Source organism: Propithecus coquereli, unplaced genomic scaffold, assembly GCF_000956105.1.
Source record: "Propithecus coquereli isolate 6110/MARCELLA unplaced genomic scaffold, Pcoq_1.0 Scaffold589, whole genome shotgun sequence".
Classification (NCBI taxonomy): domain Eukaryota; kingdom Metazoa; phylum Chordata; class Mammalia; order Primates; family Indriidae; genus Propithecus; species Propithecus coquereli.
In genome coordinates, this window is record NW_012151829.1 from 930,378 (window position 1) to 944,710 (window position 14,333).

Genomic DNA, 14,333 nt, shown 5'->3' on the forward strand with positions numbered 1-14,333 from the left:
TACATTTTCAAGTTGGTGGAAACTGCCAAATTCCATTCCCCAGGAGGTATTGATTTACATTCCTTCTGATGTTGTATAAAAGTCCGTTTCTCCACACATTTATGTCAATAATGTAAATTAGTATCTTTTCTGATTTTGCCATTCTGACGGTGAAAAATAGTATTGCATGGCTATAATATATTTTTTGGTAACAAATATGTTTGATATCTCTTCTTTCTGTAAACTTATTATTTGTATGTTTTGACCATTTTAAAAACTATATTTTCTCATTGATTGATAAGAATTAGTTATGTATCTTGAATATTAATAATTTTTCATATATATTGTGAACACTTTGTCCCGTCTTTTCATTTTGCTCAGTGTCTCTTTGCCTATACATAAATTTTACATTTTTATGTAGTCAATCGCGTCCATCTTTTCTTTATTACTTATGGATCATATGTTAATGTACATAGACCCTCCATACTCAAAGACAGAAAAATATCTTCCTATAGTGCCTTCTTAGCTTTATTATAGAGTTTTTTTGACAGGGTCTTGCTATGTCGCTCAGGCTCAAAGTCCTGGGCTAAAGCGATCCTCCCACCTCAGCTTCCAGAGAGGCTGGGACTACAGGAACATGCCACAATGTCCAGCACGTTATAGTTTTTTTGCCTTTAAAATTTCAATCCAACTGTAATTTACTATTGTGAATGCTGCTCACACAACCATGAGGTAAGTGTTTGGGCTTCCTTTTACCCGGTGGTGGCAAACAATTGCTTTGACTTAATTTCATTTCCTAGGCAACTTTCTGAGAGCTAATTTTCGTGTTTGTACTAAAAGTTGAAAAAGAAAACAAGCACACCTTTTAAGATGTTTACTCACTGTGTCCTAAAGAATGTAAAACTGGAAATTTATTTTGGAAATCTGTCATTGGGTTATTCCTTTTTTCTGTGATTGGATCTCTCCAAGCGTGTTGTCAGGGTAAGTCTGTCTCTGCATCACCGTTTCTCTCTCCGTGTGTCACAAATTTCCTTCTCCTTTTCTCTCCCGTCCCCTGTCCCCTTTCATTTCTCCTCTTCGCCTTATCGCTCCCCTTCCTTAACCGTCTATAATGTTAACCACCTTAAATGTTTTTGAATCATTTATTCTGGTGGTTTAATAGTATTTCATAGTCTCAATGTTTCTTCATTTGTTTTGGAAGAAGGAGAAGGTTTTATTTACCTGACTGTGAATTTCACTAGAGTTGTAAAATGTATGCTAAACATAGGATTTGGGGATTGCAAGCATTTACAGCTGAGACTCCATTTGTTTATTTTTTTTTAATCATAAAAACAATTTTAGAACATTAAAAACATCTTTTTGGAAAGAGAAAAAAATTCATTTCCTAATGATTTCATGTGCATACATTTTCTAATATTTATAATTATACAGGATAAATATTTATATTGCATGTTTCACTTACGAACATTTACCTGTATCTCTATGGGGTCATGTTAAAGCAATATAGCTGAGTGGATAGAAGGCTGTATGGCTGAATTGGGCTCCTTGTTTATAGAAGGATGATCCTGGTGACTATTCAGAGCCTCTCGGTTCCTTTTCTTTCATGGGGATGATAACTGCCCCCCATTTTGGGGGGCAAGTATTAAAATGTGATAAGAAAATACACCCATAAAGACACCTGCTTTGGCAAAGGAGCACATCAGAAGGGTTGGTTTGCTCTGTGTGTGTGTGTGTGTGTGTGTGTGTGTGTCTGTACTCTATGCTACTGTAAAAAAAGCAAAAAAGAGAGGCATGTGGTTAAGCTCTAGGGGGTTGGGGGTGGAGTCCACCAGTCTTACTTCAGTTCCCTTTGCGTGAAGAGCTCAGAATCCTAAGAAGGAAAGTAAAGCTTAAGATGAACCTCTCATGTAAAATTTTAGCCAACTTACTTCTGATCTTCAACTTTTCTACCAAAGGTAAGTTGATGTGTGGGTCTCCACTGTCACTGTTAGAAGCTTCTTTGAAAACCCTGAGGTGAGATAGGAGTCAAAGAGGTCATAGCCCAGCTTTCCCTGGCAGTGAATCTGAAGACCTCTCTAACTGTCTTGCTTTTCACAGATGCAGTCCCCAGTGAGACTGGGAATCCCAAGGAAGCCTGGGGTGTCTTGGATCAGGAAATCAACCTGGACATTCCTAATTTTCAAATGAATAATGACATTGATGATATAAAATGGGAAAAAGAAGGACCAAACAAGACCAGAGTTGCACAATTCAAAAAAGACAAGACATCTTTCCATCTAAATGAAACATATGCGGTATTAGCCAATGGAACCCTGAAAATTAAATCTCTGAAGAAAAATTCTGGTGGTACCTACAAGGTATCAGTATACAATACAGAAGGGAAATTCGTGCAGGAAAAAACATTCCATTTGAAGATTATAGGTAAGTGTTCATTCCCTAAATATTTTCATTTCAGCATGGGTGCTATTTAGCAAGTTGGAAATAGCATTTATAACATTCTCCAGCCTTGACCTCTGCCTCCAGCGGGGCTCTGAAGCACATCGAATATATCCGTCCTGCCCCTGTGGAGACTCCAGTCCTGGGGCCTGGGGGTGGAATACACACATCTGATAGATTCTCGAGTCTAGCTGCCTATAGCTCTCTCCAGGTGGTTACGGGGAATGGGGGGCTGGGTGAAGAACCTGGATGAAGGTGGCATTAATCAGAAGGGGAACAAGTGGGCAGAGGAAAAAGGGGGCCATCCCAGGTGGGTGCTGAAGGGGTAAGCTAAAAGTGTGGCAGGAAGGTGAGGCTAACTGGAGAGCAGTGGGTCTGTCATCGGAAGAGCCAGCTTTAAGCCAGAGTGCCCCAAAGAAGTAGTTAGTTATATTGCAGGAAAGGGCTAGAAACAATGCATTTAAGGGTGAACAGCTCTTGTTTTGGATCTGCTCAACATCAGCGTGATCGAAGGTGGAAGGTGACTTTTGCCGATATGTGTAGAAAATACACAATGTGTGGCTTTGTGCGTCTCTACTTGTACTGGGAGGGCAGGAGTGGATATTGAAGACAGAGGTGGGGAGACTGGCCAGAAAGCTGCTGCTGTAATCCAAGTGGAGTGGGGAAGGGCTGGTGGGTGATTTTTAACCCTGGTTGCACATTAGAATCAACGGGGATGCTTCTAAAAGTCACCAGTGCCCAGGCCCCATCCTAGACCAATTAAATCAGGGATTGGAGTATGGAGCGTGGGCATCGGTAGGTTCTAAATCTCCCCGGGGGGTTCCAAGGAGCAGGCAAGCTTGGCAACCACGGGCCTGGATGAAAGGGGCCTCTGAGGTGAGGAAGAATGAGCACACTGAGGGCCGTGCTGGAGAAAGGACAGACACGTGGCTTGGGTGAGGGAGAGAAGGGGGTGAAAGTGGAATTGAAGTGCCATTGAAGTTGAAAGCCCATGGGACACGGTGCAGGGAATGGCCAGAAGGGAGAAGGGGAAGCTGCTTTTGGCTTGGAGAGGCAGACAGGAGCCCTAGCACGGACAGGAGCCAGCCATTCAGTGAGCAAATCAACACTGCTGTGCTGCGCGCAGGAAATGTCGCCAGAGCCGGAGGCCCCGTCCTCCCGCCTGGGCTCCCTGCAGCCCTGTCCTCAGCACCTGGGCCTAGCAGCAGCCCGGCTCCAGCCATCCCAGACATCGCCAGCTCCCCTGCAGCCTCGAATGGAGAGCACCTTCCAGAAATGGGGTGAGGCTCAGAATGGCGCCGGAAGGGGCCTCTGACTGTAGGCTCTGGGGACCGCAGATCTCGTGACTCCCGCCAGCACAGCCCAGGTGTCCTGTCTTGAGTGCACGTTCGTGTCGAGTTTGGTGTTGTGGTGGTAACAAAGGCCGCCAGCTGGTGTCAGGGGCTCCCTTGCAGATCTCATGTGAGGCTCCCAGTGGTGCTCAGAGGCAGTAGAGAGGTAGTCGCTACTACCCCCTTATTTACCTGTAAGAAAACAGAGACCCCATCAGAGGCAGCTTGACCAAAGTCTCGTCGCTTCATAGGAGCAAAGTCAGGCTTCAATCCCAGAGGTCCTTGTGGCAAGGAGGATGATCTTTTTCCTTTTTTCCAAACACCTTCTTTGAGATATAATTCACATACCATACAATTTGTCCATTTGAAGTGTACAATTCAGTGGCTTTTAGTATATTCACAGAGTTGTGCAAGCATCGCTACGATCGACATCTTCATTACTCCCAAAAGAAACCCTCTCACCCCTTAGCCAAAAGACAGCGACTTGCTGTTGTGTGTGTACATATCAATGTCACACAGCATCTTAACTTGGGGTCTGGTCACCATTCCTTATCACCTGGCCTTGGGCAAATTCCCTATCAGCTCTGAGTCTGATTTTCTTAATAACTTCAAGGGATAGTCGATGAGAACACGTGTGTGAAGGTGCCCCGCAGTGCCTGGGGCACGGTACCTGTTTGCCCAGTGCTAATGCCCTCCCGCGTCTCCTTGTTTCTCCAACTTTCTCAAGCTTCGGTCGTGGTACCCACATCTCCTTAACGAAGGAGCTGCTGCAGGCATTGGAGGGCCCCTTAGAAGCAGATGGTGGTAGAGAAAGGGTTAATACGAGCGGCTCAAAAGCAAGGAGTTCTCACCCTGAGAAGGCCTTCACAATGGACCCCTGATAATCAGGCCACGCACTGGTAGGAAGCTATCCTCACAGGGAGGATGCGTACAGAGGCATCGCTACATGAAGACACTCATCACCGTGTTGTATATGTTGTTGAAATACTGGAACAGATTAGAAACAGATTAGAAATTCCAGCAGTTAGAAACTTATTAGTTAAATTAAGAATGTGTCATTTTAAAAAGATGGTGGAGATATACATTTACCTATGTTCATAAAGGAAAGAATTTCATAATATAATTTCATAGTAAGGGGGAAAAGGCAGACGATAAAATCACATAATTCAGTTTTAATTTTAAAAATATTATATTATATATATGTGTACATACACATAGAAAATATCTGGTAAAGATATACATCATCAAAATGCTAATTTTTATTTACTTTGGGTAGTGGAATTGGGGGTGATTTTTAATCCACTTTAAACTTTTAAAAGTATTTTATCAATTTTTATAATGATTGGATGTTACTGTTATAAATAGAAAAAGAATGTTTCCATTTTGAAAAGACAGGTAAACACCGTGACCCAACCCCTAGGCTACGTACTGACTATGTTGTTGTATGTTGATGTTTTTCCATTTTCTTCATTCTGGGTCACATAGAATCTCAGGATGGGAAGAAAATTTAATTTAATTTCTGCATGCCTATACATATTGGGACAGAAATTAAATTTAGCTGGGATGGTCCATGGGGAAGATATTGGTGTCTGGAAGTCAGAGTGGGAGGGAAGTATTGAAAAATAAGCCGTCTGTCCACATTATGAACGGAGAGCATCTGACAGGGAAAGGTGGCCAGTCTGGGGAGAGAGAGTAAAGAATGAGGAAAGGAATAAAAGAGAAGGAAAAGGAGAAGGTCACACAACTAGGAAGTGGTGGAGCTAGGATTTGGACCTGACCCGTCTAACAGCAAGGCCAAGTGTATTTTCTTTTACGATGTAGCCTTTAAATATTATCATGTCAGAGAAGGAGAGGCCAGAAGTTTATGATTAACAAAAGCAAGGACTACCACTAATAGTGTCGGTACCTAACAATTTTCCCAGGGCTTTGCCACATGTTGTCCCTTTTGTAATGGGCAGGGAATATTTTTCTCATCCTTCTCTTATAGATGAGGCCCAGTGAGGCACAGTGAGTAGTCAAGCAGCTTTGGCCGGGAAGAGCAGAACCGTGTCTCTGGTCCCCAGGCTGTTGTCATTTCTCTCCAGATCCTTGAGCTCGTTGGACACCCACACCCGCACATTCCCCCACCTGGCCCTCTGGACCCTGCTGGGGGTAGGGGGCGAGCAAAGTCCCAGGCCTCTCATGTGGTGATTCCTCCAGGGTGGGGTTCATGGCTGCTCCTAAAGCATCGCTCCTCTCAAGCTCCTGAGGTGAGTGGGGATCAGGACATGGTCACCCTCTTACCCATACTGCTGAACTTGGACTCAGAAGGGTGGCTCCTCTCTTGATCTGCTAATTTTTTGGAGTTGCCCTAAGACCACCTAAATAGGTAGGCATTTCACCTATAAAAGGGAAGAAAGACATCGGCCTCTCTGCTTATTAGGATTAAACGGTATCATGTATGTAAAAACATTTTAAGGTATAAGGCAGCACATAAACATTAGATATGACATACTTTTTTTACTGGTGTAATGTATCTACAAGCTTTATCAGCAATAAATTTGTTCTGAATGTTCTATGTAAATACAATAAAATACAATTATTTTCAGAAGTTGCTAAGGGCCGTTGAAATTGTTCCTTGGTCCCAAACTGACTCTATTCCTCCCTATATTAATAGATATAGCTATTAAAATCAGAAAATTGCCTAATATGAATTGGATCTTTATTTTCTTTTTAGAGTTGGTCTCAAAACCAGAGATCTCCTGGGATTGTATCAATACAACTTTGACCTGCGAGGTAGTGAAAGGAACTGACCCTGAATTAAAGCTGTATCAAAATCAGAAACATTTCATGACAAGTTCTCAGAGGGTCATCACACACAAATGGACCACCCGCCTGAATGCGATGTTCAAGTGCACGGCAAAGAACAGATTCAGTGAGGAATCCAGTGAGAAAGTCGTCAACTGTCTGGGTACGTAGTGGGCATCGCTTCACACTCACAGCCTGCCAGGCCTAAGCGGGCAGAGCCTTGGCTGGGAGGTGGCCTTGGCTCAGGATGAGAAGTGAAAACGTACCTCTTCCTCTGGAAACCTACAAGGAAAGCCTTAGAGGGGGTGACGTTCTCTGGTCACCTATCTTAGGAGTCCTCCCACTGAGCACAATTTGACCTCCGGCAATTAAAAAGATCTTCTTCTTCGAGAAAGAATTGCAGAATTGAAGAGGGGAAGGAGCTGTAGAGATTATCTCATGCAAAGCCCCATTTCCCAGAGAGGGAAACTGACTTGCCCAAGGTCCCTCAGCTAGTTAGTGACCGTGATTCCAACTCCTCCCCTAAACATTCCTCCATGGAAGGGAGCTGGTCAATGGTCAGCACCTCCTATCAAGAGTGAGGGTAGAAAAGCTGTAGAAACTCTGGGAGGTGGGGCACAGGGGAAGGGAGCATGCGAGGCCAGAGAGGACTGTGGACACAGCAAGGCCCCACTCCTCCTGACACCAGCAGGACAGCCCAGCATTGGGACTAGCTCCAGGAAGTCCTGAGACTCCAAGAGTCTAATGTATCCCCAGTGTCCCTGTTTGCTATGACCTCCAGAAGAAATTTTTGAGAGGCATCTTGCTGTAGGGCTCAAGCTCTGGCCTGGGAACCAGAGGCCTGGACTTCTAGTTTGGGTCTGTCCAAATGTAGCCAGATGACCTTGACAGAGTTTCTTCCCCTCTCTGGGCTTCAGCCTCCTGGTCCACAAAGAGAATAAGCTCCATGATCACAGAATATCAGAGGAGTAGACTCTTGGATCCGCTTGCAAGCTCACTCATGTGGGCCATTGGGCTGCCTCACAATATGGCAGCTGCCTTCCCTCACAGTAACCTAAGAGAGAGCACAAGTAAGTGCCCAAGACAAAAGCCGTGGTCTTTTTATAACTTAATCTCAGGAATGATATCCCAATCATGTCCGCTGTCTTCTATTCATTAGAAGTAAGTCAGTAAGCCCAGCCCACACTCATTCAGAGGGGATTACACAAAGATGGGATGCCAGGAGTGAGGATCACTGGAGCATGTGAGACTCTGCCAACCACAAACTTAGACCAGCATCACTTCACCCCCTATGTTTGCCCATCAGCTGTCCCCCCACAACCCCCCATCAGTGAGGCACAGTGAGTGAAGCTGTCCCTTCTTGACTTCATGTCTTTCTTTCCCCTTTCAGGAGGCCTTTGATCAGAGTTGCCAGACTTAGCAAATAAAAATACAGTGTAGGTATGTTCCAAATACTGCCCGGAACATACATATGCTAGAAATTATTCATCGTTGATCTGAAGTTCAAATTTAACTGGGTGTCTCGTATTTTATCTGGCAACCCTACTCTTTGTGTTTATTTTAACTAGAGATCACCGGTATAAAAATCTGTGTGTTAGGGATGGAAGGAGGGAGGGAAGGAAGACCTTGGGAGAAGCCAAATTTTGAAGGCTGGAACATTTCTGTCCTTTCCGTCCCCTTGAGCAGGGGCTGGTCATGGGAAGAGTCACAAAGGAGACAGGAAGAATACCTGGGGGGAGACTGGGAGGGAGGGGCTGCTCTTAAAGACCCTAAAAGGGATTTGGACATCTCATTCTGCAAGGCCTAGGTGGAGAGGAGCAATGATCAGACTCTAACCATTTGGCTCGTGTCAGGTGAGTGTGTACATACTTCAAACCAAAATACTTGGCAGAAGGAACAGATTCAGACACACAAGAAATACTTCATCACACATCATGTGTTGTCTCTAAAAGAAACTGTAGGAAGATATACGATTGGATTTAGGGATTGTAGGGACATATTTTTGAACAACAGAGTGACAGCTACCCCTGAGACAAGCTGGAATGTTCTCCACCAAGAGCACCACCAGGCGCCCCAGAGGGCCACAGTGCACAAACCTGAGAAAAGACTGTGTAAGCATTGCCTACATTCCTGAGTGTGCCCAAGATAAAGGTGTGGCCACCCTGTCTCAGGACTCTAAGGTGACCTGGTGGCTGCCTGACTTAGCCACTTGCTACCCAGTGCCCCACTCTGGGTCAAATCTGAAAAGTTCTCAGCCCAGCAGGAGGTAAACTCCTTCCAGCAGCCCCAGCCCCTCCTCCCAGCCAGCAGGGCCTAAAGGACCCAGAATCCTTTCTCAGCTCAGTGACATGGCTCAGGTTATGCCTGCTTCTCTAGTGACGCCCCTTCCTTGGTAGAGCAGGCAAGTTGCGTCACTGGCGGGCAAAGAATGAGTCAGAGAGAGACCTGAGGAAAGAAAACCAAGGAGGAACAAACGACTCCAGTTTGATAATCTGTTAAATTTGGTTTCCCAGCCTCTGGCTTGCTCGCTGGGGCCCCTCCCGGGCTTCATGTCTAAGAGTGTCTTCCTAGGGTTGTTTCGCTGGGGAAGCATTTCTTTTGTGATACTGGGCCAAGCTGCAGTTTGTCCTCCAGATGTCCCGGCCCCTGACCCCCGGCCCCTCTGTGGCCGCTCTCACTGTATTGACTGACAAAGGGCAGACAGCCCAGCACCCCTCCTGGGAAACAGCTCCCAGAAACACCGGCACAGAGAGCACTAGTGAGAGCAAGACCTCACACTTGTGTGTTGTTTTACAGTTTACAAAGCACTTTCATATCCATTATCTGATTGACTTCCAACAGCCACCCTGTGATGTAGGTTTCGTTATCTCCACTTTGCAAAGAAGGAAACAGGCTCAGAGAGGTGAAGTAACACACCAAATGTCAGACAGCTCTTGCCTAGAAGAGCCGGGACCCAAACCTGTTTTCCGTGACACCGAAGTTACTGTTTTTAAGGTCTGGGGACTGAAAAGTGAGTCCACTGCTGTTGCTAACTCACTGTGTGTCTGAGCTCCCCTCGGGGCTGCAGGAGAATCTGAGAGGCTGTGCTGGCTGTGAGGTCAGAGCGGGCTGCACAAGAGAAATATTCCCCCTCAGGGTTTGGAAACGGCCCGGTCAAGAGGGTGAGAAAGAATCGTGGTGCAGGAGGGAAGCCAGAGATGAGAGCGGGGCAAACAACATGGAAACACTGAGACAAGGGGCCGCTTAGGGAACTGCTCAGGAGCAGATACAGTGTGGCCGCCGACAATTCATCCTCCCTTTTGGGGCCTCATCTTGAAACTAGAAGTTACGCTGTAGTATCTCTAAACTCCTCAGATCTAAAATTCCATGACGCTCTCCGTGATGGGGAGAGTGGACAGGCCTCACCACCACGAACAATCAGATGAGTCTAGTCTAGGCCCCGAGAGCAGTTTCCCAAGGAGCCTGCAGAAGGGGCTTTCCCCGGACCCTGGACCCTTCCAGGAATTGACACAACTCACCACCTTCCATGAACTTGGCCTCTATGAGACCAAAAGCTCCCATTGAGCTCTTTTATCTGCTTGAATCAGGAGGCAGCTTCCTTGGCCAGAGCAATGAAATGACCCCTCTGTCTGGGCCCACTTCTGTTTTTTTTTTTTTTTATTAGAGACAGGGTCTTGCTCAGGCTGGAGTGCAGTGGCATGATCTGCAGTTCACTGCAGCCTTGAACTCCTGGGATCAAGTGATAATCCTGCCCAGTAGCTATGACTACAGGTGTGTGCCACCATGCCAGGCTAACTTTAAAAAAAATTTTGTAGAGATGGGGGTCTCACTATGTTGCCCAGGCTGGTCTTGAACTGCTGGCCTCAAGCCATTCTCCTGCCTTGGCCCCCCAAAGTACTGGGAGTTCATGCATGAACCACCATGCCAGCCCTCATCCCTCTTCTCCTCTTGCAGAGAAAGGTCTGGACATCTATCTCATCGCTGGCATTTGCGGAGGTGGCATCCTCTTCATAATCTTTGTGGCACTGCTCATTTTCTACATCAGCAAGAGGAAAAAACAGAACCGTAGGAGAAACAGTAAGCTCTCCTTCTTCCATCCCACAGCAGGTCCCAGAAAAATCCCTGTGAAACATCACATGGGGACAACACCTTGGACTCAGAGAAAATCATGGAGACAGGTAGTTTCAAAATGTCAGGGTTGTAACCTGTGGTTATAGCTCGTTTCATTTTGTGGCTAGCTTGGTTTTTGAAAAACAAATTCTTGATGGCGACTGTGTAGAGCTTTGAGATGCTGAATCCGGGTCAGCCTCATGGGAATCCACTGAGGCCTCCTTGGCATAAGGCCAGTGTGGATACATTCTCTGCATGGGTAGGAAGGTCAGCCTCAAAACACCATTTCTAGGAACAACCATCTTGTGCGTGCATGGCCCACGGTATGTTCAGGACCAAGCTCCTAGGAACACAGGTAAAATCACTCAGGTGGCCAAATACAAGAAAACAGTTGTTCTAAACCAGGATGACTGAGCCCCTTTTCTAACTCACCATTCAGGAGCGAGCGTTTTTCCTCAGGTCGAGCCTGTCCAACAACCTGTCAAGAATGAAAATGTTGGGCTCGTAAGTGAGGCGCGGGCTCATGGGGCATCCAGGCCACCCAAGGCAGAACACATCAGAGAACGACAAGCCAGGTGTTGCTGCGGGGAGGCGGTGGGGTGTCAGCCACCAGCAGGGTGTGCGGCAGACGGGCAGGCCTGGGGCTCTGTGCAATCTCAGTTCACAGCAGGCCTGGGTCCCCTCTTGCTGAGCCTCTCCCTGAGTGGGCCCAGCCCACCCACACCAGCTGGTTCCGGCAAGGCCCAAGGACAAGGTCTGAAGCTCCGCAGGCAGTGGTGGCCTTGGGCCCTGTGCCTTTCCGATTTGCTTTCTTACCTCCAATTCTCTTTTCAGTTCTCCCTCAGTCACCCCTTCAGGCTGCAGCCCCATGTCCCATCATACCATGGCCCCCAGCCTGGCCCCGAAACATCTTCCTAAGCTTAGTGCCTGTTCTTCCCTCCACCATCGTTCCGCACTCTCCACCCCAGCGGAACAGAACCCTTGCACAGCCCATAGGCACACATGGCTTCCTCCCTCCGTGCCCTGCACAGGCTGTGCTCAGCCCCTGCCCCGCAGAGACCCTTTCTCCACCACCTAATGGTCAAAGACCACATATTCTTCCCCAGACAAGGAAATGTCTGCCATCACCAGGCCGAAAACACCAACATGATGATTAGCTTATGTTGGCAAAGAAGTCATTTGTGCCAGGCACAAATCTCTATGCTTAAACTCATTATTTCATCCAGCTTTCAGCGTCATCACAGAAGGTAGAAGACATTAACACAGATGAGGAAACTTAAGCTCAGTGAGGTTAAATTATTTGCTTCTAATCCCGTGGCCAGTAGGCTGTCAGGACCAGGCCGAGAGAGGCAAGGAGCCCAGGGCACGGAATTTAAGGAGGCGCTCTCCCGTGGCCAACCTACCCTGAGAGTGGATGCTCCTTAAATTTTAGGCCCCGTCTGCCTCACTTGCCTCATTCTAGTCCAGGCTCTGGGCTGAGCAACCTGAGATGCAGATGAGGGGCAGACAGTGAGGCTGGGGAACGCCCGCAGCGGGAGTTCCAGCAGTGGCCGGAAGTTGCTGGAGGGGGTGTGCTGGGGACCCGCAGTCCTGCTCTGACCAGGCAGCCTGCTAGCCTCGTCTGTCCAGCCCGCTCCTCCCACCAGAGCTCATGGCCTCTGTCTGCACGATCTGGTGGCCCTGGGCTCTCACTGGAAACTGATATACTGATTTGCAGCCCTGGGTCATCTCACTTACTTGACTTTAGGCTTCCTGAGGATAGTGTCTGTGTCTGAGTCCTTACTGCTACTTAGCGATGGCATGTAACAGCTGGAAGATGAGGAATAAATGTTGGGAGAACAAATGAACAAAGTGGGGGACAAACAGAGCAGTGAACAAATGCCAGTCCAAGCTTGACAGGCAGGAGACGAGGAAGGATCACCCACTGTCCTGCAGCTGGGAATTGGGGTCGGGGTCAAAGTCCTCTCCACAACCTCCAGGGCATAACCTCAGCTACCTTGGGGCCCTGAAGATGGTATAAAGGATGTGTTTTGTCCTTTCTGGGGCCGTTTCTCTTTGTGCTTAGAGCACACAGGCCACTCAGATGTCAAAATCACATTGTCTGACTTTGAGTCTTCACATTCGAAGCCACCTGACGCTTGCATTCCCAGCAGTCAGAGGAGGCCATTTGGATTGGCGTTGTCACCTTGAAGTCACAGGGTGATGCTCAGAGAGGGGCTGTGTTTTCCCAGCCACACGTCCCTATGACGGTTTAAGAGACTGTTGATTTACCCCAGGGAGAATCTTCTCTTCCTACCTCCCTCTGGGGCCGTTGCAAAGATGGTCTTGGGTGCAGGGATTGGAATACCTAACTCGTAGCCTACAGGAGGCCAGAGGGGGCCAGCAGGGCCCTCACAGATTTCTTGTGTGATTTTAAGGCAGTACAGGAAAAACTACGTTACTATTAGTCATGGCCCTACCGTTGTGGACGAAAGTCACTCAAAGCAGAAAATCCTGGAGGATGAGGAAAGGAATTCTTTCCCTCCTAAGCCCGAGAGCATAGGCCATGAATTTCTGAGGAACTAGTAAATTTCTAAGGACTGAAAAGTCCCTCATATGTGTTCCAACCTCTCGCCAGAATGTGGGTTGCATGGCAGCAGAATTGAGTGAAAGGCAGTTCTAACATACAAACCCATCGAACGGAATGTTGTTACTGAAACGACATGACTACTCAGACGCCATTGCAATGTGCGCTAACCACAGGGTTCTTGCTCTCAGGGAAGTCGCTAGAATGGCACAGAGGCAGGGCTCTGAGGTCTGAGTGGGACCTCTTTGCCCGTGGGAGCCCCAGGCACGAAGCCCTCCACCTGTGTGTCTTCTTCTCACTGGTTCCCCAAGCTCTCTGAAGTCCTGGGCTCTCACTCTACCTGTGGTGGCGAGCATTTCTGTCTCTCCTGTAAGACCCAGAGCTCTCCGAGGGTAGGGGCAGCTGCTGCTTCCTCATTGCATCCCCCAAAGGAGCTCGCATTAACGCCTCGCACACAGAGGTACTCAATATTTACACTGATTGCATCTCGCCGAGATGAACTCTATAAAGATTTTCTTGTTGCAGATGAGGAGCTGGAGATTAGAGTCCACAGAGTAGCTACTGAAGAAAGGAGCCAGAAGCCCCACCAAATGCCAGCCTCTGTGCCTCAAAATCCAGGGGCTTCCCAAGCACCCCCACCACCTAGTCATCGTTCCCAGGCACCTGGTCATCGTCCGCTGCCTCCCGGTCACCGTGTCCAGCACCAGCCTCAGAGGAGGCCCCCTCCTTCGTCGGGCACACAAGTTCATCAGCATAAAGGCCCGCCCCTCCCCAGACCTCGAGTTCAACCGAAACCTCCCCGTGGTGCTGCAGAACACATGTCGTCCCCTTCCTCTAATTAAAAAGCATGGAGACCTTTCTTTCCAGTAAAAGACACTGTGGATTTCTCCACCTTGGGTGTGCACATCCACACTTCCATCAGGTATTTTCTACGAGCAGAACATTAGCACCTCCTGATGCTCGTGGGCCACAGCTACCTCTGCACCTTCTAACTCAGCATGCGGTCAACATCTGGGAGGGAGAGACAATAAACATGTGATTGTGAGGATGATGGGTGACTGAACACAAAAATCTTAGAGCTCTCTAAGAGCTCCCTCTCAGCTCACGTGCAGATGAGCTAAGCC

The 14,333-nt window shown here is 47.6% G+C and overlaps 1 protein-coding gene across 1 annotated transcript; it reads left to right on the top strand.

Annotated features, from left to right (window-relative positions):
- The first annotated feature begins 1,873 nt into the window (after positions 1 to 1,873).
- Positions 1,874 to 14,127, top strand: CD2 (CD2 molecule). Its single transcript, XM_012658469.1, has 5 exons — positions 1,874 to 1,934; positions 2,077 to 2,400; positions 6,463 to 6,696; positions 10,488 to 10,610; positions 13,735 to 14,127. The coding sequence occupies exons 1-5, from the start codon at positions 1,874 to 1,876 to the stop codon at positions 14,049 to 14,051; spliced, it is 1,059 nt and encodes a 352-aa protein (XP_012513923.1). The 3' UTR covers positions 14,052 to 14,127.
- Positions 14,128 to 14,333: the final 206 nt, after the last annotated feature.